This window comes from Blennius ocellaris, assembly GCF_963422515.1.
Source record: "Blennius ocellaris genome assembly, chromosome: 15".
Classification (NCBI taxonomy): Eukaryota; Metazoa; Chordata; class Actinopteri; order Blenniiformes; family Blenniidae; genus Blennius; species Blennius ocellaris.
This window is the reverse complement of record NC_137664.1, coordinates 25900131-25924254: the sequence shown is the minus strand read 5'-3', so window position 1 is coordinate 25924254 and position 24124 is coordinate 25900131. Positions and strand designations below refer to the sequence as shown.

Here is a 24124-nt window from a genome sequence, read left to right as displayed (position 1 = left end):
CCTGCACGGTGCCGTTACCTGCACGGTGCCGTTACCTGCACGGTGCCGTTACATGTATGGTACTGTTACCTGCATGGTGCCGTTACATGTATGGTGCTGTTACCTGCATGGTACTGTTACCTGCACGGTGCCGTTACCTGCACGGTACTGTTACCTGCACGGTACTGTTACCTGCATGGTGCTGTTACCTGCATGGTACTGTTACCTGCATGGTACTGTTACCTGCATGGTACTGTTACCTGCACAGTGCCGCTACCTGCACGGTGCCGCTACCTGCACGGTGCCGTTACCTGCACGGTGCCGTTACCTGCACGGTGCCGTTACCTGCACGGTGCCGTTACCTGCACGGTACTGCTACCTGCACGGTACTGTTACCTGCACGGTGCCGTTACCTGCACGGTGCCGTTACCTGCACGGTGCCGTTACCTGCACGGTGCCGTTACCTGCACGGTGCCGTTACCTGCACGGTGCCGTTACCTGCACGGTGCTGTTACATGTATGGTACTGTTACCTGCATGGTGCCGTTACATGTATGGTGCTGTTACCTGCATGGTGCTGTTACCTGCACGGTGCCGTTACCTGCATGGTACTGTTACCTGCATGGTGCCGTTACCTGCACGGTGCCGTTACCTGCACGGTGCCGTTACCTGCACGGTGCCGTTACATGTACGGTACCGTTACCTGCATGGTACCGTTACATGTATGGTGCCGTTACATGTATGGTGCTGTTACCTGCATGGTACTGTTACAGCCCTGGGCAGCTCCTTCAGTGACGGGCTTTGCCCCCCACGGTGTCTGAAGTAGAGATACCACAAGTCCTTCCTTCCTGCTGCAGTCAGACTCTTTAACCAAGCTGCTCTCAGTGGATCAGGAAAAACACACACAATCCAACTATTCCTTTGTACCTCTTGTGCAATGATCATTTATTCATTTATTTATTGTGCAATAACATATCCACCCCTATATGCACTGTGTGTGATAATGGCTCTTTTCTAACTGTTCTTGGATTCACTTTCCTGTACTTTTTTCATTTTTGTTTTTTTTACCAATTTTTTTGTGCACTGTGTATTTTTATCTTAATTGTATTTGTGTCCTGTACAATGTGCGATTTAGTCTCCTATTCAGTTTGCTGTTATTGAGAAATTGATGTACAAGTTCTGTGTTTATATTGTTGTTATATTCGAAAATAAAAAGACATTGTTCAAAAATATCTTTACTTCGGTCCAGTAAAAACTGCATGATTACTGGACCAGTGTCCGCTCACAAATTTGGGGCATTTCGCAATCCCTGTATGATCAATCTAAATTTTCATTTACAAAATGTTGACACATCATTCATGCTTTTTAATGAAGAATACAATATTCTTTGCTGGGAAAATGCTGATTTTGATATACAGTGAAGCCCAGAGAAATAACAATTTTTTAATAAGTTTTAGGGGACCTGTTAGTGTTCACAAGTATTTTTTCATTTGCATGGTATCGTATTTTTTAGCAGGCTGGACCTTTAACAATCAAGAGAGGGACAGAATATTAGAAGACCCTGCATGCTATTGTGACACAAGCGTAAAGCAAACATGAAGACTCTATGGAGAGTACTCTTCAGCCCCGTCTCCACCGCACACAAGTGCCGGGCCGGTTCGGAGCAGTTCGGAAGCACTAACCCCGACCGAAATTTTGGATCGCGTCTCCACTGCAGAGAGGAGCGTAAAAAGTGGGCGGGATGTTGAGCGCCGCGTAACGACGCAGGGGGTGACGTCATCACGCAAGAACGAAGCGCGGCAAAGGATTGTGGGAGAAGCTCGGAGCAACATGGAGGATCAGTGGTGGTCGTTGCTGTGCTTGCATGGTTGTTGTTTTACGTGCAAGAACACGTTTTGCTGGAGGAAGCAGTGCTGCGCGCACACAGGAGACGAATGACATTGCGGTCGATAGCGTTCCCGACACACGAGGTGGACAGGAGAAGAAGGAGACGCAACAGGGTAAGCAGCCTCACGACAAACAAACATTCTCTGTGACTTTCCAACAATGTAACTGCTGCTATAATACATGTTTAACCTTTAATGTGAGCCAGACACAGCTTATGAAGTATAATATGACCTCGTGATAAACGTAGTGAGTTCATAGAGTTGCCGCTACAATTCATAAAAGTGAAATCTTCATGACATGTGACTAGTTTCATTACCTGATTATAGCACGTTGGCTCCTGTTTTTACAGTCATTACCTGATAATCTAAAGAATGAGGTTGTTATGACCATTGTGGCTCGTCCACAAGTTGTGCATGTTTGTTGTTCCATGTTTCTTTGTAGTCATGTCCGTGCATCAGCGTCATTTTCACGTGTTTTGTCCATTGCGCGTGTTGTCCTCCACATCATTCGACCTTGTGTTTGTTGTATTGTAATTGTACAAAGCAAATTGCAGTAGTTGCGTGTTCAAACATTTTGCATGTGTGTGCAGCTTATATGTTGTTATGATATGAAAATATGTGCTCTGTATGTGTTTCAGCTCATGTTGTTGCTGCCTTCTTAAGAGGAACGCAGTGACATCAGCCTGGTGAAGTCGATGGAGGTGGTGTGTTGTGCTCTGCACCACCTGTGTGAGTCCCATGGAGACTACAGCGACCAGTGGGACACACCAGTAGCTGCAGCAGACCAACCTGCAGAGGCACTGGCTCCGGGTGCAGATGAGGATGGCAGGACGTCAGAGAGGCTGTAATGCAGTATTTAAATGCATAAAGACCTCCTGCAATGTACATAGTTCCTGTAAATAGTTCCTGTAAATATATGTTCCAACCACAGTTGCCTCCTTGTTGTCCCTCATTATTTAAAGTGTTTATCCTTTCTGAAGACAGCTTGTAATATTTCAGCTTATAGCTACTACACAGAATATTCCAATATTTACATTGACACTGGCTAACACCATGCTCAGGAGCCATTATAAGGGCATTCGTTTCATTCTGCACATATGGACTTGGTATGTATAGTCAATATAATTATAATAAATGTGTTTCACATAATGGGGGGGGGGATATCCTATGGAGCAAAGTGCAAGATTTGATTAAATTAATACACTTACCTTTACTTAACATATTCAGCATCACAAATAAAGGACATGTCAGTTTCCCTGTTGGCACAGTGCCATATCTGTATTGATGGCATGATATGGAAAGTTGCTACTTCTGTGCTGGTATTGATTCAATGAACACAAACACGTATGGAAAATCAAAATTGTATCAACAACACAATAACAACTATTTACAATCACAACTATGTACACTATTTGGAGCAGACGGGGAGGGGGATGGAGCAGACGGGGAGGCTGATGGAACGGCCGGCGAGGGGGATGGAGCTGACGGGGAGGGGGATGGAGCTGACGGCGTCGGGGACAGATGGCGGGCGGCTCCGGCGTCACTGGTGCCGGAGGAGGTGGACGCTGGCTCTCCCATACTCCCACTTCCTGAAATGTAGCATAGCCCACATGCTAAATACACGACAGGCTAGCGTTAAGACCGCGCTAGCGGCTGAAGCTAACCAAAACAAACAGCATTTGGCATTGTTTTCAATGCAATTGTTAAAAGAAAGGCTCTGAGGAAAGCCGCGGATGAATGCATAGTCACAGGGTTTATTTACTAGTGAGCAGAGGTTGTCAGCACATTTTGGAGCATTCAACTCACCATTCTCCTCCAACAGTGACTCCAGCAGCGCCGTTGCCGTGTCCACGCCGTCTTCACGTCCCTGACTCGCCAGTCGGTGCCCATAAATAGTATCCATGGCTTCATACCACCGCCAGTGCTTCCGCTGGGATCCGGTCCTCCCGTTGTGGTCCTTCACCCGGCGGTAGTCGCTGCGAAGCTGCTTTAGCTTGCAGCGACATTGCGCTGACGTGCGGACGAAGCCATGTGCCGCCATCCGTTCCACCACCACTCGGAATACCTTCTCATTCCGCACCGCCCCGTCAAGCTCCTGCTGGACTCCCTCCTCTCCTGTAATGGAGAGGAAGAGCTGGACCTCTGCACCCGTTCACGTATTTTCTTTCGTGAAATGGAACCGCGTGTGTTGCCGTGTGTAGAGGCGGGACTTCCGAGAATGACGTAAATCACTGACCAATCAGCCGACAGCAGCTCAAGCTCAGACCCGTTCCATGGTCCTGGTACCCCAACGGAAGGGGAGCGGAAAAGCGGTGGCCTTTGGAGCGGTCTAGAGCGGTTTAGACCGCATTCCTGTCGTGACACGTGAACCGGAGCGGTTTAGACCGGTCTAGGCCGGTACTTTCTGTGCGGTGGAGACGGGACTTTACTCCCTCCATTGAACTTGATATTGTAGGTCTTACAGAGGCCGACCCTCCCTCTGAGGCTGGGTTAGTACTGTTTGCTCGTCCAGCTTCTTGAGAAGAGGTCTTGCGTTCCCGGTGACGACCGATGGTAGGACGGGTTTAAATCCTTTTCTCTTGTTGCAACGCTTCACACTGGAACAGCAACCCCGTCTCTTTCTCTCCAACTGGCAGGGAACATGGGGTCATTCGCTGGTTAACTTGGCTGTGCTATGGAGGGCTAGCAGCTGATCCCGAGTGTGAACAATGGAGCTGGTAGACCAGATCTCGGCGTTCACATGTGAAGCGAGAAGTCAATAAAAGCAGGAAAACCAGAGAAAATTCAACCAAAGTCGTGTTCATCTTGTGGCAAATAATTCCTGTATTAAATCCACATGAAAAAACTGGGTTAAGATGGGGGGGGGGGGGGGGGGGGCATGTGATTATGTGAACATAATGTGAAAAAAGAACACCAAAAAAAATCACAAACGCCAAATACTTCAGCAGTAAACAACATATCTGACTGGTATTCACAAATGGTGCAGAGTTATGTGACATGTCACCATTCAACGGTCCATCAGTAGGCTAACAGTTCATGTTAAGTGTTCTTCATGTTGTGAATTTCAACTGTTGGGAGTCAGTGAATGCATCCTGGAGAGCTGGATGAGGGGCAGGAGGGAAGGTGGTGGGAAGGGCGAGTGTGGAGGGAAGGGCGAGTGTGGAGGGAAGGGCGAGTGTGGCGTGAAGGGCGAGTGTGGCGGGAAGGGCGAGTGTGGCGGGAAGGGCGAGTGTGGAGTGAAGGGCGAGTGTGGAGTGAAGGGCGAGTGTGGCGTGAAGGGCGAGTGTGGAGGGAAGGGCGAGTGTGGAGGGAAGGGCGAGTGTGGAGGGAAGGGCGAGTGTGGTGGGAAGGGAGAGTGTGGAGGGAAGGGCGAGTGTGGCGGGAAGGGCGAGTGTGGAGGGAAGGGCGAGTGTGGCGTGAAGGGCGAGTGTGGCGGGAAGGGCGAGTGTGGAGTGAAGGGCGAGTGTGGAGGGAAGGGCGAGTGTGGAGGGAAGGGCGAGTGTGGAGGGAAGGGCGAGTGTGGCGGGAAGGGCGAGTGTGGCGTGAAGGGCGAGTGTGGCGGGAAGGGCGAGTGTGGAGTGAAGGGCGAGTGTGGCGTGAAGGGCGAGTGTGGAGGGAAGGGCGAGTGTGGAGGGAAGGGCGAGTGTGGCGTGAAGGGCGAGTGTGGCGTGAAGGGCGAGTGTGGCGGGAAGGGCGAGTGTGGAGGGAAGGGCGAGTGTGGAGGGAAGGGCGAGTGTGGCGTGAAGGGCGAGTGTGGCGTGAAGGGCGAGTGTGGCGGGAAGGGCGAGTGTGGAGGGAAGGGCGAGTGTGGCGTGAAGGGCGAGTGTGGCGGGAAGGGCGAGTGTGGAGTGAAGGGCGAGTGTGGAGGGAAGGGTGAGTGTGGCGTGAAGGGCGAGTGTGGCGGGAAGGGCGAGTGTGGTGGGAAGGGTGAGTGTGGAGTGAAGGGCGAGTGTGGAGTGAAGGGCGAGTGTGGAGTGAAGGGCAAGTGTGGAGTGGCATGAAGGGCATGAAGGGCGAGTGTGGAGGGAAGGGCGAGTGTGGAGGGAAGGGCGAGTGGCGGGAAAGGGCGAGTGTGGAGTGAAGGGTGAGTGTGGTGGGAAGGGCGAGTGTGGAGTGAAGGGCGAGTGTGGAGTGAAGGGCGAGTGTGGTGGGAAGGGCGAGTATGGAGTGAAGGGCGAGTGTGGTGGGAAGGGCTAGTGTGGAGGGAAGGGCGAGTGTGGCGGGAAGGGCGAGTGTGGCGGGAAGGGCGAGTGTGGCGGGAAGGGCGAGTGTGGAGTGAAGGGCGAGTGTGGAGTGGCATGAAGGGCATGAAGGGCGAGTGTGGAGGGAAGGGCGAGTGTGGAGTGAAGGGCGAGTGTGGAGGGAAGGGCGAGTGTGGCGTGAAGGGCGAGTGTGGTGGGAAGGGCGAGTGTGGTGGGAAGGGTGAGTGTGGAGTGAAGGGCGAGTGTGGAGTGAAGGGCGAGTGTGGAGTGAAGGGCGAGTGTGGAGTGGCATGAAGGGCATGAAGGGCGAGTGTGGAGGGAAGGGCGAGTGTGGAGGGAAGGGCGAGTGGCGGGAAAGGGCGAGTGTGGAGTGAAGGGTGAGTGTGGTGGGAAGGGCGAGTGTGGAGTGAAGGGCGAGTGTGGAGTGAAGGGCGAGTGTGGTGGGAAGGGCGAGTATGGAGTGAAGGGCGAGTGTGGTGGGAAGGGCTAGTGTGGAGGGAAGGGCGAGTGTGGCGGGTAGGGCGAGTGTGGCGGGAAGGGCGAGTGTGGAGTGAAGGGCGAGTGTGGAGTGGCATGAAGGGCATGAAGGGCGAGTGTGGAGGGAAGGGCGAGTGTGGAGGGAAGGGCGAGTGTGGAGTGGCATGCAGGGCGAGTGTGGAGGGTAGGGCGAGTGTGGAGTGGCATGAAGGGCGAGTGTGGAGGGAAGGGCGAGTGTGGAGGGAAGGGCGAGTGTGGAGTGAAGGGCGAGTGTGGTGGGAAGGGCGAGTGTGGCGGGAAGGGCGAGTGTGGAGTGGCATGAAGGGCATGAAGGGCGAGTGTGGAGTGAAGGGTGAGTGTGGAGTGAAGGGCGAGTGTGGAGTGGCATGAAGGGCATGAAGGGCGAGTGTGGAGTGAAGGGCGAGTGTGGTGGGAAGGGCGAGTGTGGAGGGAAGGGCGAGTGTGGTGGGAAGGGCGAGTGTGGAGGGAAGGGCGAGTGTGGAGGGAAGGGCGAGTGTGGCGTGAAGGGCGAGTGTGGAGTGAAGGGCGAGTGTGGAGTGGCATGAAGGGCGAGTGTGGAGGGAAGGGCGAGTGTGGAGTGGCATGAAGGGCGAGTGTGGAGGGAAGGGCGAGTGTGGTGGGAAGGGCGAGTGTGGAGGGAAGGGCGAGTGTGGAGGGAAGGGCGAGTGTGGAGTGAAGGGCGAGTGTGGTAGGAAGGGCCAGTGTGGCGGTAAGGGCGAGTGTGGAGTGAAGGGCGAGTGTGGAGTGAAGGGCGAGTGTGGAGCGAAGGGCGAGTGTGGAGGGAAGGGCGAGTGTGGAGCGAAGGGCGAGTGTGGTGGGAAGGGCGAGTGTGGCGGGAAGGGCGAGTGTGGAGGGAAGGGCGAGTGTGGAGGGAAGGGCGAGTGTGGTGGGAAGGGCGAGTCTGGTGGGAAGGGCGAGTGTGGAGGCAAGGGTGAGTGTGGAGGGAAGGGCGAGTCTGGTGGGAAGGGTGAGTGTGGAGTGAAGGGCGAGTGTGGAGGGAAGGGCGAGTGTGGTGGGAAGGGCGAGTGTGGTGGGAAGGGCGAGTGTGGCGGGAAGGGCGAGTGTGGAGGGAAGGGCGAGTGTGGAGGGAAGGGCGAGTGTGGTGGGAAGGGCGAGTGTGGAGGCAAGGGCGAGTGTGGAGGGAAGGGCGAGTGTGGTGGGAAGGGCGAGTGTGGAGTGAAGGGCGAGTGTGGTGGGAAGGGCGAGTGTGGCGGGAAGGGCGAGTGTGGCGGGAAGGGCGAGTGTGGCGGGAAGGGCGAGTGTGGAGTGAAGGGCGAGTGTGGAGTGGCATGAAGGGCATGAAGGGCGAGTGTGGAGGGAAGGGCGAGTGTGGAGGGAAGGGCGAGTGTGGAGGGAAGGGCGAGTGTGGAGTGAAGGGCGAGTGTGGAGTGGCATGCAGGGCGAGTGTGGAGGGTAGGGCGAGTGTGGAGTGGCATGAAGGGCGAGTGTGGAGGGAAGGGCGAGTGTGGAGGGAAGGGCGAGTGTGGAGTGAAGGGCGAGTGTGGAGGGAAGGGCGAGTGTGGTGGGAAGGGCGAGTGTGGTGGGAAGGGCGAGTGTGGCGGGAAGGGCGAGTGTGGAGTGGCATGAAGGGCATGAAGGGCGAGTGTGGAGTGAAGGGTGAGTGTGGAGTGAAGGGCGAGTGTGGAGTGGCATGAAGGGCATGAAGGGCGAGTGTGGAGTGAAGGGCGAGTGTGGTGGGAAGGGCGAGTGTGGAGGGAAGGGCGAGTGTGGTGGGAAGGGCGAGTGTGGAGGGAAGGGCGAGTGTGGAGGGAAGGGCGAGTGTGGCGTGAAGGGTGAGTGTGGAGTGAAGGGCGAGTGTGGAGTGGCATGAAGGGCGAGTGTGGAGGGAAGGGCGAGTGTGGAGTGGCATGAAGGGCGAGTGTGGAGGGAAGGGCGAGTGTGGTGGGAAGGGCGAGTGTGGAGGGAAGGGCGAGTGTGGAGGGAAGGGCGAGTGTGGAGTGAAGGGCGAGTGTGGTAGGAAGGGCCAGTGTGGCGGGAAGGGCGAGTGTGGAGTGAAGGGCGAGTGTGGAGCGAAGGGCGAGTGTGGAGGGAAGGGCGAGTGTGGAGCGAAGGGCGAGTGTGGTGGGAAGGGCGAGTGTGGCGGGAAGGGCGAGTGTGGAGGGAAGGGCGAGTGTGGTGGGAAGGGCGAGTGTGGTGGGAAGGGCGAGTCTGGTGGGAAGGGCGAGTGTGGAGGCAAGGGTGAGTGTGGAGGGAAGGGCGAGTGTGGAGGCAAGGGTGAGTGTGGAGGGAAGGGCGAGTGTGGAGGGAAGAGCGAGTGTGGTGGGAAGGGCGAGTCTGGTGGGAAGGGCGAGTGTGGAGGCAAGGGTGAGTGTGGAGGGAAGGGCGAGTCTGGTGGGAAGGGTGAGTGTGGAGTGAAGGGCGAGTGTGGAGGGAAGGGTGAGTGTGGTGGGAAGGGCGAGTCTGGTGGGAAGGGTGAGTGTGGAGTGAAGGGCGAGTGTGGAGGGAAGGGTGAGTGTGGTGGGAAGGGCGAGTCTGGTGGGAAGGGTGAGTGTGGAGTGAAGGGCGAGTGTGGAGGGAAGGGCGAGTGTGGTGGGAAGGGCGAGTGTGGCGGGAAGGGCGAGTGTGGTGGGAAGGGCGAGTCTGGTAGGAAGGGTGAGTGTGGAGTGAAGGGCGAGTGTGGAGGGAAGGGTGAGTGTGGAGGGAAGGGCGAGTCTGGTGGGAAGGGTGAGTGTGGAGTGAAGGGCGAGTGTGGAGTGAAGGGCGAGTGTGGAGGGAAGGGTGAGTGTGGTGGGAAGGGCGAGTGTGGTGGGAAGGACGAGTGTGGAGTGAAGGGCGAGTGTGGAGGGAAGGGTGAGTGTGGAGGGAAGGGCGAGTCTGGTGGGAAGGGTGAGTGTGGAGTGAAGGGCGAGTGTGGACGGAAGGGTGAGTGTGGAGGGAAGGGTGAGTGTGGTGGGAAGGGCGAGTGTGGTGGGAAGGGCGAGTGTGGCGGGAAGGGCGAGTGTGGTGGGAAGGGCGAGTCTGGTAGGAAGGGTGAGTGTGGAGTGAAGGGCGAGTGTGGAGGGAAGGGTGAGTGTGGAGGGAAGGGCGAGTCTGGTGGGAAGGGTGAGTGTGGAGTGAAGGGCGAGTGTGGAGGGAAGGGTGAGTGTGGTGGGAAGGGCGAGTGTGGTGGGAAGGACGAGTGTGGAGTGAAGGGCGAGTGTGGAGGGAAGGGTGAGTGTGGAGGGAAGGGCGAGTCTGGTGGGAAGGGTGAGTGTGGAGTGAAGGGCGAGTGTGGAGGGAAGGGTGAGTGTGGAGGGAAGGGTGAGTGTGGTGGGAAGGGCGAGTGTGGTGGGAAGGGCGAGTGTGGCGGGAAGGGCGAGTGTGGTGGGAAGGGCGAGTCTGGTAGGAAGGGTGAGTGTGGAGGGAAGGGCGAGTGTGGCGGGGAGCTGGCGGGGGAGCGAGTTAGCGGAGAGCAGGGACCTGCTAAAATCCACCGTTCTCCCTGTATGGTTTGTGGCGTGGTCACGCCCCACGTTCAAATAAAAAACACTGGGAGGTGATTCTTGGCTTTTTCAGAGTGATAAATGAAGAAGTCGGACATGAGAGCAGTTCTAAGAGGATGTTAACTGAACCAAGGACATTTTGATGGGTCATGACCGACTGTCACACGTATTTCACGACCACTGATCATATGTCTATAGAATCAGTCCCAGCTGTGTGGATTCTGCAAACATTATTCCTCAGCATTTTGGAAAGAGCATTTGTCCAGATCAGTTTTCATATTGTGTCGAGGACAGGCCAGGGTGCGTGACAGAGGAAACGTTTAGTGTTCTATAGGAACTCAGTAGCGGCATGAGAAGTTGACGATGGGCATCAACTTGTGGATATCAAGAAATGGATTGCCATTTCCAAAGACAAACTGCTCTTTGGACTGTGATCACTGAAAGTGTTGAGAGCAGTTTCTGGTCCTCCCAGAGCGCAACGTGAAACAGCTGAAGGTGCCACTAAAGCCATTATACACATATTTAAGACGGCTTTGAGCAAAACGTCACTATTTTTTCGGGCGTTGTTTCCAAAACTTGATGGCCACTGCTTTCTCTCCTCCTCACTCCTCTCTCCTCACCCTTCACTCCACTCTCCACTCTCCTCTCTCCTCTCTCCTCTCTCCTCTCTCCTCTCTCCTCTCTCCTCTCTCCTCAGGACGGGCTTCAGCCTGGATCCCAGCTGGCACCTGTGGCTGCGCTCTAACGGCGTGCTGCTGGCGGTGGCCATGTTGGTTGGGGTGCTGTCCCTGGTGGTGCTGCTCCTGCTGGGGTCCCACCTCTACCTGGTGTCCCTCAACACCACCACCTGGGAGTTCATGGCGCGCCACCGCATCTCCTATCTCAAACACTGCGGCACCGACGAGAACCCCTTCGACCGCGGGACTTTCCACAACCTGTGGGGCTTCTTCTGCGTGTGGGGCACCGTGGTGTGGGAGCAGGTGTACTTCAGGGAAGGCAGCGACCAGGTGTAGGGGGAACGTATGGAGCTCCTCCCACCGGGATCCCAATGACCTCTGACCTGGGATTTCCCTCCTGCATCTTCTCAGAAAGAGCAGCACAGGAACAACTTCTCTCGTCTCCTCAATACTTGTTCTGATCAACTGAAATACTGCAGCTGCTTTTTGAAAGTCGCTGGATGAAGTCTTGGTGTTTCTGTTGTTCCCCTGCTCATCTCAGTGCTTCAGCACTGCTGTGGTTTGCTCTTTCTCTGGCTCCTTCACTTTTGTTCCACGTTGGTAAAGTTTTCTTACTCCGAATTCCATGGACATTCAGATTATAAACTGTGGGTGCCCCCCCCCCCACGGACCGACCACCAGCATTCTTCCCCATTCCTGATATTGTTTACAGCCCTGACAAACTCCAGGAAGGAGAGCTCCCAACACATCTGTCAGATTGTGGTTCAGCGGTAGAGTTGGTCATACAATAACCGGAGGGTTGGCAGTTGAAATCCCGCTCTATCCAAGTCATTGTCATGTCATGAGGAGCCGTTGGCGAGAAATGGCAGGAGCAGCTGTGGGCATGCTGCAGGGCAGCTGTGGCTACCAAGTAGTCCCGGTGGGACTGTTGTGAATCAATAAAGGTTTATGTACGTGTTTTGAGTCAGCCTGAAAAAAGTGCTATAGAAATCCAAACCACTATTATAGATCATTAAAGGTGAAAAAGTGATTTTTGAATGAGTCATTGAAATATTGTCAATTTGCTTCGGTCCCCAAAAGACCAAACATTTAGAACAGCTTGAGCAACACCAAAGACTCAGTTGCTATGGTAACCGACTGAGTTTTGACTGTGCTGTCTGAAACGGATCCTGGATGTTGGTGTAACAGAACCCAACTGTTACTGAGTTCCAATGTTTATTCTTTGTGCGTTCAATATTTCATCACAAATGTGTTTTTAGGTGCATATGTGTCGACAATCCAGATCTGACCAGCATAAACTGTATCTCCTTGTGTCATGTGATCTTCACTTTGCGGCTCAGAGCGGACTATCTCTGAATCGTAATCGTGCGAGTTCAATTCCTTTTCTGTCCACATGTTGAAGTGTTCTTGAGCAACACGCTACTCCCAGTGGCTGGACTGAGCCTCCGGCCTGGCAGCTGCCTCATTGGTGTGTGAAATTAATTCACAGCGGAGACAAGGGCTGCGACGACCAATCAATAAAACTGATTGCATTTGATTATTAAAAGTGTTGGCAACGAATTTAATTATCGGTGACGTCTAAGTTGCAGTGTGGCTCTCGAGCTAACCGGCTAGCCGCCAGAGTGCTCTCCCAAGTGGGGAGACGTCACGGAAGCAGAGTGGTGTTAGCTCTCTCGGAAACAACAAGCTAACCGGCGACCTAATGGAAACACATCGCCGGGGCATATTCCAGCGGCGAGCTGGTTAGCAGCTTGGCGCCAGAGCACACTCACATGTGGGGAGACAAAACAACTGCAAAGTGGAGGATGTAAACAACAACAGAGGATTCATGAGGTCTGCCGCCCCGGCTGAGATTACTGTTGCAACATATCGGTGGCGCTGGAAACCTCGCCAACATTTTTATCTACTTTTTGTGGAGGAAACGTACCAGATTTGGCTCTAGTTACGCTTTACCTTACTGCTCCGTACCGCTCTATACCGCTGTTTGATCTTGTAAAAATAGAGACAATTTCATTACATGTGACCACAACAAAGAAAAACTTTGAAGCATAAAGGTTATTACAGCAGTATTTGACCAGTCTGGTCACTCGGGATGAAACTGGACTGTATGTGGTCCCTGAAGTACATTAAATCTTATTTATCTATATCTTGTGAAGGACCCAAATGCTTGTTACTGTTGTTAATTTTACTTTGAAGGTGCTTTTACACTGGTTTTACTTGCTTTTCCAGAAATTATATTAGAAACAGCAGGTGTTTATTTTGAAGGGCTCTAAAACCGGAAGTTCAGTGAAAGGCGGCAGAAACGCCACAGAGATTACAAATACGTTTTTTAAAGTTTATTTATATTTCACAAAGCACCTGTTTGATAGAGGCACAACGTTTGTACACATTTCGAGTACTATGTAGATTTATTTGGAGCAGTTTGTAGTTATTTTATAGTGTGTTTGGGTTTATGTCAGGGTGTTTATGCAAATGTTTTCTTTATTGATTTCTTTCAGCTCTGACGGTGTGTTCATGGATACGGAAAGGAAAGGTTTTTCTGTAAAATAAAATAAACGTCGTGAACCATCAGTTAAGGAGTCAAGTCATCAGTCCACTGGGTAAAGGAGTAAGGGTAAGAGTAAGAGCTTCTCCTCATCGATCACCATGCTTGCAAAATGGAAGCCTCTGAAGACTCCGAGGTATAGACCAGCCGTTAGCTAACCGTCAAGCCAGTGAAAAGGAGGAACTTTGCCGCTCAGGTCGCTCACGGATTCCCACAGAAAAGATGCTAGAGGAGGTTCACAAAAAGGAGAAAGGGCTTTTGCATCTTTATGAACAATGGAGGACGCAGGCACGAAAGGCTCGGGAACAGCTTAAAGAAGCCAAATTGCCTCTCGCGAGAACGCAGTAAAGAAGATATTACCAGCTGTTATGTAGAAATTAGAGATCACCTTACACCATCTAATGAGATAAGACACCGTATTGATGCATGTGAGGCAGTCAGAAGTGACATTGTCAAAATTTCCTATGAACGGATCTCAGGTGTGGATGGAGAGTTTGACAGTGAAACATTGTCTTCACGAGCTGAGGAAAAACAATCATGCTGGTTCAATCTATGGCTCCACAATTACTCTGCCAAGTCAACATTCATGTTGTTGGGACCATTATGTAGGGATTTACTACCTCATATGGATCACTATTTATGTTATGGTTGGCTATCGATAATGATTAATAATTATCAAAGATAGTTATTAATAATGTTGTTGAAATGTAATCTGATCTGTATCAGAACCTCGGAGCTCCACCTGTCTTAACAGGAAATGATAGCCAATTCAGTTATATCAGTCTCATAAGATATACTAAACAGTTAATCAGGAATTTGAATTAATAGTTAAATTAATTACAATTACCAGAATTAACAGTAAAGCTTGAAGGATTTTGGAGTTCTTGACACAGAAGAGGTCAACATTTCATTCTCCTTTGTGCTCATTAATAAAACAGCAAGTATGATTCCAAACATTATATTTATTTACAATGAAAACAAATAAACACAGATTCTAACTACCTATATACAGCTGGGTGTGTGTGTGTGTGTGTGTGTGTGTGTGTGTGTGTGTGTGTGTGTGTGTGTGTGTGTGTGTGTGTGTGTGTGTGTGTGTGTGTGTGTGTGTGTGTGTGTGTGTGTGTGTGTGTGTGTGTGTGTGTGTGTGTGTGTGTGTGTGGAGAGAGAGAGAGAGTTGGAGGGAGTGTGTGTGTGAGACGTGTGATGGAACTACAAAACAAGATGGCGGATCCCAAGAAACTACATTCAAATGGAGGTTATCAGAGAACAGGAAGTCTGTCCTGGGTCTCCACCATGTGCTGATAGCAATGGAACAATAGAAGCTAGCCGTAGCATCTGCTTCCTGTGTGTCTCTGCTAAAGGACCATTTCTAGAATGAGTTGATGTGAATGTGATTTGTCTTCATCACCATCTGTCGTCAGGAGTCGTCAGATGGTGTTCAGTTACTGTGTGATGTTGTCTTTGATGTGATATGTGTAGGATTGTGAGTTAACTAGTTAGTAAAGCAAAGATTAGCATGCAGACCCTGTGTCTGTGGCAGAGCTAACGTTGGTTTACAGGTTGATAACTGCTCCTAATATCATTATCAAGAGAACTCAATCACTGTAACAGAACCAACACATCTTCATAAAGTTAAACAGTTCTATCATAGCATCAGGTTTAACTAATCTCAGGTAAAGCCCAGTTGTTGTTACCACTTCCTTGAAGGAGTTCAGTTGTTGTCCTGCTGGAGGGAAGCTGGTGTCTTCTCCTGTAGTTAGCACCTCCTGCTAACTGTGGTTGCTGGTTCTGCAGGCTGAGGAGAAGAAGATGAAGTTGATGTTTCAGGAGTCCTTCTTCACAGCGCCTGGTTGTTCCTTTTGTCCAGACTGAGGAGCTGGTCGCTCAGGTCTGTGATGGTTTTCCTGCTGGTTGAGGAAAACACAAAGAAGTTCTGTGAGGCGTCGTTTCCCTGGTCCGTCCTGGAGGAACTGGTTGGTTTTCCTGGTTGATGGGAGATCAGACTCTGGGTGCTGGTCTCTGGATCAGGGGAAGGTCTGACCCTCATGGTTGGGTCAGCAGAAGAGTTGAGGAGTGAAGGCCCCTGGTTGCAAGAGCGTCTGGTGTTAGCTGTGTGCTAACGCTGGGTGAGTTGAGCTGCTGGGAGCAGCTCGTCAGCAACTCACCTCCTTGGAGTTTGCTTTGCAAGAGTCTGAGAGATGGAGGCTGGCTGAAAGCCTTTTGTCCACGTGTGACTTCAGAGGTGTCAAAGCCTGAGAGCTTCAACCAATCAATGACTGGCTAAATGCATGGGGGAGAGTCTTGAGCGGAAAGGGGGGGAGGAAGGTCCTGGAGAATGTCCCCCCTTCCCCACTCTAGGTGTGAAAGGCCATCACATTCCTGGGTCAGAATTCATGTCATGACTGCGTCTCATGACAAATGAATATTGTCTCTCCCCAGAAATGAACAAACTTTCTGTGGTCCTGCAGATCCCAACAATGTCATTCAAGCCATTCCTCTGCAAGCTCCATGGTAGTTGGTAAAAGAGCAGATGCTGCAGCAGAAGTAGTGGCAAAGGAAGCAGAATATGCAATGATATTGGAGGAAGAAAGGCAAAAAGAAAAGATTCAGCTCCTCGAAGAGCAGCAGCAGCGAGATCTTGAAGCCCAAAAACAAGAGCTTGAAAGATTAAAGGCAGAGAAAGATGGGAAAGCTGCACAAGCAAGATTATTCAGTTGTACGGGGGAAATAACACAGGAGGAAGGTGTTTTCTCAGCTAATAGAAACTCTCCCTTCACCACAACCTGTGAGCTCAGCTCCCCTTCAGCAGCTCAATTTTGCTCCAACTGCTGCACCTCTCGCAAGGACAGATGTGTTTTATCTTGCTCAGATGGTGCAAGATGCCATTTCACTAAACAGGTTCCCGATGCCTGAACCACATGTGTTTACTGGTGATCCGATTCACCGAGTCTTCATTCATTGCACTTATAGGAAAGAACTTATGGAAAGAACATTTCTTCTGCTGACAAGCTGGATTCTGTTGGAGGTCCTGCCTGAAAGACTTTGGATGGCATCTTTTTCAGAAGTGATGGGTAATGCATGAAAGGATGCAGATGGATTTCTGATGTTTGTGGATTTTCTTCATCAAGAAGCCATCCCTCATGTAAAAGGTCTTGACATTTTAAATGACTGTGAAGAAAATCCGAAACTGGTGCAAAAGTTATTTAACTGGGCAGCATCATGGTGGAATCGCCAGGTCACTTAAGTTCTGCAGAATGAGCAGGAATATCTTTCAAGACTTTGTCACCAGAGCTCACATGCAATCCCATCACTTCCTACCTTCACACAACAGTCACATACAGACAAGCAGCATCTTATCTTATTAAAGATAAGAAAACCAAATCCAGTGTTTTTCTTACAGAGTCAGTTACTGAGAATGAAAGACAAGTAAAGTCAAACAATAGATGTAAAACCGCCATGTATGTTCTGCCAAAGTACCAAACATCGTCTGCATACTTGTCCTCAGTTCAAAGAGAAACCTCTGGATAAAAGAAGAACATCCACCCATCCATTATCTTCCACCTATCCAGGCCGGGTCGCGGAGGAGGCAGTCCACGCAGAGTTGCCCAGACTTCCCTCACCCCAGACTCTTCCTCCAAATTTGAAGTTTGTAAAAGAAAAGAAATTCTGCTTTGCTTGTTTGAAACCAGGCCATGGTGCAGGGGACTGCCATGTGTCACATGTAAGGGACGATACAACCTGTCTCCATGATGACAATTCAGAGCAAGGCAAACTGTGGTCTCACACCAGAAGCCCAGAGATCAAGAAGCAACAAATGAAACTGAGGAGTCGTCCAATAACACCTCAATGATCGTCCCAGTCAGGGTTCTTCTGATAGCAATCCAGGTACAGAAAAACTTGCTTATGCTCTGCGAGATACACAAAGTGACACAGCCTTTATTGACAAAGAAATCAGCTGCAGCTTACAAACCAAGGCAAATCCTGTAAAACTGAAGCTCACCACCATGATCGGAAAAGATGAAATAGTGTACAGGTTTCTGGTTACCACTCAACAGTCCTCATTCATCTCCCTTCAGCCTACACTAAAGATTGCATTCCAGTGAATCAAACACATATTCCTCCCGGTGAAACAGCAGTGGAGACAATAGCAGATGAAATCCCACCACAGCTGGATTGTGAAGTTGGTCTCTAGGATACAAATCTCCCATAATCTCGGGAGGAGATAACGAACGCAATTGGAACAGGATTAGGATCGTGGGTTGTGCACCAGCTCATCTTGATGAATCAAGCAGCATTAACATATGCCACAGAGTAGCTGGCAGAGAACTTCCATCTACGGATGCAAGCTTTACCACCTGGACACTTTTCTTGATCAAGATGGAATCCAAAAAACGTCTAAAACCAGAACCCTCTGGGGCCGATTGACGCTCTGGAGCGTCAAAATCACATGACCGTCTGAAAAGGCAGTAGCGTCACAGCACAGCGTCATCTGGTCCAGTGTTTCAATCCGTGTCGAAAGTGCAGATATAAAACTACAAGCTCGTTTTTAAATGATGTTGATCGCCCAAATAAAAGCGGAGATATGAGGAAAACTGTGTCCGTGTTTTTCCGCGACATTTTAGTGCGTCAGGTGCAGAAGACCGGTCAGGAGTGAAAGTGAAAGTAACTGAGCAGCAAAAAAAACAACACTTGTAATGTGCCAGTATACCTTTCACTCATTGGTTGAGAAGAAGAGCCCATGTCCAACCAAAAGTTTCCATAGTGGGAGGTGTCATTTTGTTTAGTTCACCCGTGAAAAAGTAAACAGAGAGACGGAGACAGTGAGAGTGAGTTGAGATTTATATCAGAGAAAAAGCGATTCTTATCATGATTTGACCATGTAGTGAGTGTGTAGTGAGTGTGTAGTGAGTGTGTAGTGAGTGTGTAGTGAGTGTGTAGTGAGTGTGTAGTGAGTGTGTAGTTAGTGTGTAGTCAGTGTGTAGTGAGTGTGTAGTGAGTGTGTAGTGAGTGTGTAGTGAGTGTGTAGTGAGTGTGTAGTGAGTGTGTCGTGAGTGTGTAGTGAGTGTGTAGTCAGTGTGTAGTGAGTGTGTAGTGAGTGTGTAGCGAGTGTGTCGTGAGTGTGTAGTTAGTGTGTAGTGAGTGTGTAGTGAGTGTGTCGTGAGTGTGTAGTGAGTGTGTAGTCAGTGTGTAGTGAGTGTGTAGCGAGTGTGTAGTGAGTGTGTAGTGAGTGTGTAGTGAGTGTGTAGTGAGTGTGTCGTGAGTGTGTAGTGAGTGTGTAGTTAGTGTGTAGTGAGTGTGTAGTGAGTCAGATTAGTGTTTTTTAGTTTCAAGTGAACTCTTTTTTTTTTCTATCAAAACAATGACGCGCCTTATGAACGTCAATCAGGCGCTCCGACTTTTTTTTTTTTTTTTGAAGGAGAAGAGCATCGAGTCTGACACTGAGTTTGAGAGTGATTCTGATGGCAATATTGAACACCTCAGCTTATTTTTGTTAGAGAGGAGACAGGTGTCCCCCAGACCAGGAGACGTGTCCCCCACCCCTGTCCCCATCATTCCAGCTCCACCACAACAGCCAAAGGCTAAAATGTAAACATTGCCTGCAGGAACACAAGAAAAGGAAAAACACTTCATGGAAATGCCATGTGTGATGTGTCCCTCTGTGTTGTGTTGGACACAATCTGTTGTTTTGAGTGGCACAAATCATTTGTCTTCACCTGATATTACATGTGTGACCTTTTGCAAATGGTTTTATAAAAACGCCTGAGGCAGTGCTTCTATTTCACTGTAAATATCTGTATATAATTGTTTTTTCAGTCCTGTTTTGATACATTTTAGTTAATTATAGTTTAGATTTACTTTACAAGTAAACAAAATGATTCGTTAACCATGTCTGTGAATTTTATAGTCAATAAATCTGTTTTTACCACCCGAATTTGTAATTTTATGTTGTTTTTAGATCCACTGTTTTAATACAGTATGCCAAAGTGATGAAATTTCTTCAGAAATGCATTTATGAGGTTGTCATGAACAAAATGACACCAAAAAAGGCAAGGTTTAAGAATTTTATATCTGAGATATAAAGGAAAAATCAATTGTAGTGAAAAACGGCACAAAATGCTTCAGGCCCCAGAGGGTTAAAATGATCTCAAGTTTCAAATTTGGTAACACTTTATAATAACTATCCGTTATAAGTAGTTAATAAACCATTAATAGCCATTAGTTAATGAGTTATAGATTGCTTGTTGAATATTTGCGAACAGTTTATTAAGGATTTATAACTGCCTTATAGATTGGTAATAGATCATTTAAAGCTGTATTCCCCAAAATTACATGTTAACTGTATGTTAATGATTTATAACTATACCTTATAAACTAGTAATAAATCATGAATAAGCCATTAGTAAACTACTTACTAATGACTTGTTAAGTATCAGTTAACACTTTATATACATTATTTGGACGTTATTCTAAAGTTGCAACTATTCCTCATTTACTAACAGTTAGTAAATGAGGAATAGTTGCAACTTTAGAATAACGTCCAAATAATGTATATAAAGTGTTAACTGATACTTAACTAATATATTAACTCACACTTTACAGACGTAATAGTTTGTTAACCATCTACTAATAATAATATACTTTGTGGAACAGCAAAACATCACATTATTGTACCTCAGCCTTGTTCCACCCATTGGCTTTTGTGTGTGCTGTATTTTACCCCCCCAAAAAACAAAAAACAACAAACACCACAAGTGAAATTGTCATCAATAACACAGATGTGTTTAATGTTTCAAAACACAAACAATATACAACAATATAGCACTTTTTGTGCTAAACAGCATTTTAGAGGGACATTTTATAAGCAAACATCACAACAAAGCCATGGATTTATCCAGACATGAACATAAAAGATATAGAACAAATATTAGCACAACTTGGACAGGAGGAGCCAATCCTGATCCTCAGGGCCACTCTGCTGCATGTTTTACATGTTTCCTTCTTCCAACACACCTGATTCAGACAAACAGAAAATACATAAAGTCAACTCATACATTCTTATCAACAGCATTTAACATGTATTAAATGTTAATTGGTAGATGGACTGTGCTTAAATAGCACATTCTCATCATTGACCACCCAAAGCGCTTTTACATTATACAATTTAGTATTTTGAACAGCAATGTTCTAAACTTTTATTTGATATTTTAGATAACCACCTCATGTGCAGTTAAAACAACAAGTCTGCATTTTTTTCACAGGTATTGTTCAATGTTTCACAATAAAATAAGATTGGAACATTGTATGCTCTGTTAAAAAAATCGGGATGAGCATGTCAGGCTTTGGAGAAAAACAAATGGTGATTTGTGCACCGGGACTACTTCCTTTGACCAGGTTGTTGGAGGAGGAGGATTTCTCCTGGGTCAGGTCACTGGTTTCTTCTGTGGCAGTGTGCTTCTTCTTAACAAGATGCTCTTCTTAACATTTAAAAAGCTGTTGGAGCTACAGTTGCTTCAGTATCTGAAATGAGAGGACAGAGCATTCAAAAAGTGATTATAAGCCAGGTGAAGGTAAAATAAAATAATGAGCAGCTGGCAAATATATGGATGGATAGGTACACACACACACACACACACACACACACACACACACACACACACACACACACCTCAGAAAACAACAATTGTACTAGTTGTTGGTCTACAACAGGTCTTACAACTCATAAATATTTTTTTTCTGGGAAAACATGCACACGCGCCCGCAAATTAGTAATTGGGCAATGAACCAAACCGGTTGGATTATGCAGTAGAACTATCAACCTGTGTTATCCTAATCATATAGTTCTAAGGAAAAAATAACACACAATCTTGCTTACCGTTGTTGTTTATGTGCGCACATGGTCCACAGGTGCAGTTTTCCTTTCACTTCTACCCGCTGTTGACTTTTTTCTCTTTCTCCCTAAATACCTGGATTCATTTAGGCATTTTGCGCATCACCACTTCCACTGGGAACACTGGTTTCTGACTTTTTGACGGACCGGGTATTCATTTCCAAAGAATAAATGCTAACGTGAGCTTCGATAATCATATGGCCATCCAAAGACAAACTTGCTCGTGAGAGAAGGGGGCGTGTCTGTCTAGGTTGTCACTCGTCAACGTTAAGTGGTAATATGAGGTGATTGACAAGTTGATTACCAACCAATATGATGGACGAGGCCGGATCACTCCTCCTCCAACACGTAAATCCAATTGTGATTGGTTGGTTTCGCCCCGTCGCCCCGCCCCCTGGTACAATTCAAGCAGGTGGTCTGGTGGGAGCCAGTTACAGAAACTCGGGAAGATTGTTAATGTGTGTGAAAAGAACAGAGATAAAACAAAACAAAATAGGTAGGCCCTAAACTTCATATATCGTTTAATAATGCCTGGTTTAGCCACTGAGCGAAGAGAGCTGGTTGAAAGCAGAAGTAAATCTAAAAGAAGACACAGAGACATGATCAAATGGCTGCAGGAGAAAAAGCTTGTAAGAAGACGAATGCCATGCCAAAAATGCAAACACAAGATAAAGTTAAAGGAAAGTGTGAGTTAATATATTAATTAAGTATCAGTTCATACTTTATATACATTATTCGGACGTTATTCTAAAGTTGCAACTATTCCTCATTTACTAACAGTTAGTAAATGAGGAATAGTAGCAACTTTAGAATAACGTCCTAATAATGTATATAAAGTATTAACTGATACTTAACAAGTCATTAGTAAGTAGTTTACTAATGGCTTATTCATGATTTATGACTAGTTTATAAGGTATAGTTATAAATCATTAACATACAGTTAACATGTAATTTTGGGGAATACAGCTTTAAATGATCTATTACCAATCTATAAGGCAGTTATAAATCCTTAATAAACTGTTCGCAAATATTCAACAAGCAATCTATAACTCATTAACTAATGGCTATTAATGGTTTATTAACTACTTATAACGGATAGTTATTATAAAGTGTTACCAAATTTGAAACTTGAGATAATTTTAACTTCTGGTTTTAGACGTTTTTTGGATTCCATCTTGATCAAGAAAAGTGTCCAGGTGGTAAAGCTTGCATCCGTAGATGGAAGTTCTCTGCCAGCTACTCTGTGGCATATGTTAATGCTGCTTGATTCATCAAGATGAGCTGGTGCACAACCCACGATCCTAATCCTGTTCCAATTGCGTTCGTTATCTCCTCCCGAGATTATGGGAGATTTGTATCCTAGAGACCAACTTCACAATCCAGCTGTGGTGGGATTTCATCTGCTATTGTCTCCACTGCTGTTTCACCGGGAAGAATATGTGTTTGATTCACTGGAATGCAATCTTTAGTGTAGGCTGAAGGGAGATGAATGAGGACTGTTGAGTGGTAACCAGAAACCTGTACACTATTTCATCTTTTCCGATCATGGTGGTGAGCTTCAGTTTTACAGGATTTGCCTTGGTTTGTAAGCTGCAGCTGATTTCTTTGTCAATAAAGGCTGTGTCACTTTGTGTATCTCGCAGAGCATAAGCAAGTTTTTGTGTACCTGGATTGCTATCAGAAGAACCCTGACTGGGACGATCATTGAGGTGTTATTGGACGACTCCTCAGTTTCATTTGTTGCTTCTTGATCTCTGGGCTTCTGGTGTGAGACCACAGTTTGCCTTGCTCTGAATTGTCATCATGGAGACAGGTTGTATCGTCCCTTACATGTGACACATGGCAGTCCCCTGCACCATGGCCTGGTTTCAAACAAGCAAAGCAGAATTTCTTTTCTTTTACAAACTTCAAATTTGAAACCAACAACGTATTAACTCTACCTTCTCACACTTTTAGGTAGAAAACACACATATAACACTTCTACAATCACTAACCAAACAAAAGTGCAGTGATTTCAGAGACAGTTAAAACAAAATACAAAGAATTATTCAGTGGCACCAGAGATGACAGAATTCTGCTCTCTAAATGATCACATGACACATGAGCACTTTGAATATTAAATATGCAGTAACTATTGCATAATAAGTGTAGCCAAAAGTTGACCTTACTTTTCTTAATACCCAGTTACTCAAGTGACAAAAGGTCATTTTTGAGGCTCAAGACCCTCGGCCTAAACTTCCCATCCTCCAAAATCAAGACTTTTTGGAAAAACTCAAATGTATTGGTCAAGTCTTTCTTCAGCCAGTGTGGGGAAATGGGCACCAATGTGACCCTCAAGCACAGCGGCGACTTTGTCAGGGCAGAAGACAACAATGTCTGTTGAACTGGCACCGATCAAGAGGAGCCCAACTGGTCAGTCGTCGATCTCTGGTTCATCTGGCTGTGGCATCTGAGGAAAATAACACAACTGTTATAGGTTCAAGGTGTTTTTTTATTGTCACATCACCAATAAAAGCCAGGTTTCACAGTGAATGAAATTCTTATTTTGCCGTCTACCCTGAAGCCGACCTACATAAATAAGTATATACAAGAAAATAGAATAAAAATAAAAGATAAAATAAAATAACAGGGCCGTGCAAAATATTAGTTAGAAAGTGAGATGTGCAATGTGTGTAATTGTACAGATTAAATGTAAACATGTCAGAAGCTGTTCAGAGTCTGATGGCAACGGGGAAGAAAGAGTTTTTCAGTCTGTTAGTTTTGCTTTTCAAGCTTCTGTACCTCTGGCCTGAGGGCAGAGGGTGAACAGTCTGTGTTGTGGATGGGTGGAGGTCTGAACAGTCTGTGTTGTGGATGGGTGGAGGGTCTGAACAGTCTGTGTTGTGGATGGGTGGAGGTTCTGAACAGTCTGTGTTGTGGATGGGTGGAGGTCTGAACAGTCTGTGTTGTGGATGGGTGGAGGTCTGAACAGTCTGTGTTGTGGATGGGTGGAGGGTCTGAACAGTCT

The 24124-nt window shown here is 47.9% G+C and overlaps 1 protein-coding gene across 1 annotated transcript in view; it reads left to right on the top strand.

Moving 5' to 3' along the window:
• The window catches only part of zdhhc12b (zDHHC palmitoyltransferase 12b), a 37093-nt gene extending 24797 nt beyond the window's left edge, over positions 1 to 12296 (top strand). Inside the window, exon 5 of the mRNA XM_080510537.1 lies at positions 10705 to 12296. Coding sequence (XP_080366663.1) covers positions 10705 to 11020 — 316 coding nt within the window. The 3' untranslated portion in view covers positions 11021 to 12296. The remainder of the gene's footprint in view (positions 1 to 10704) is intronic.
• The last annotated feature ends 11828 nt before the right edge of the window (positions 12297 to 24124 follow it).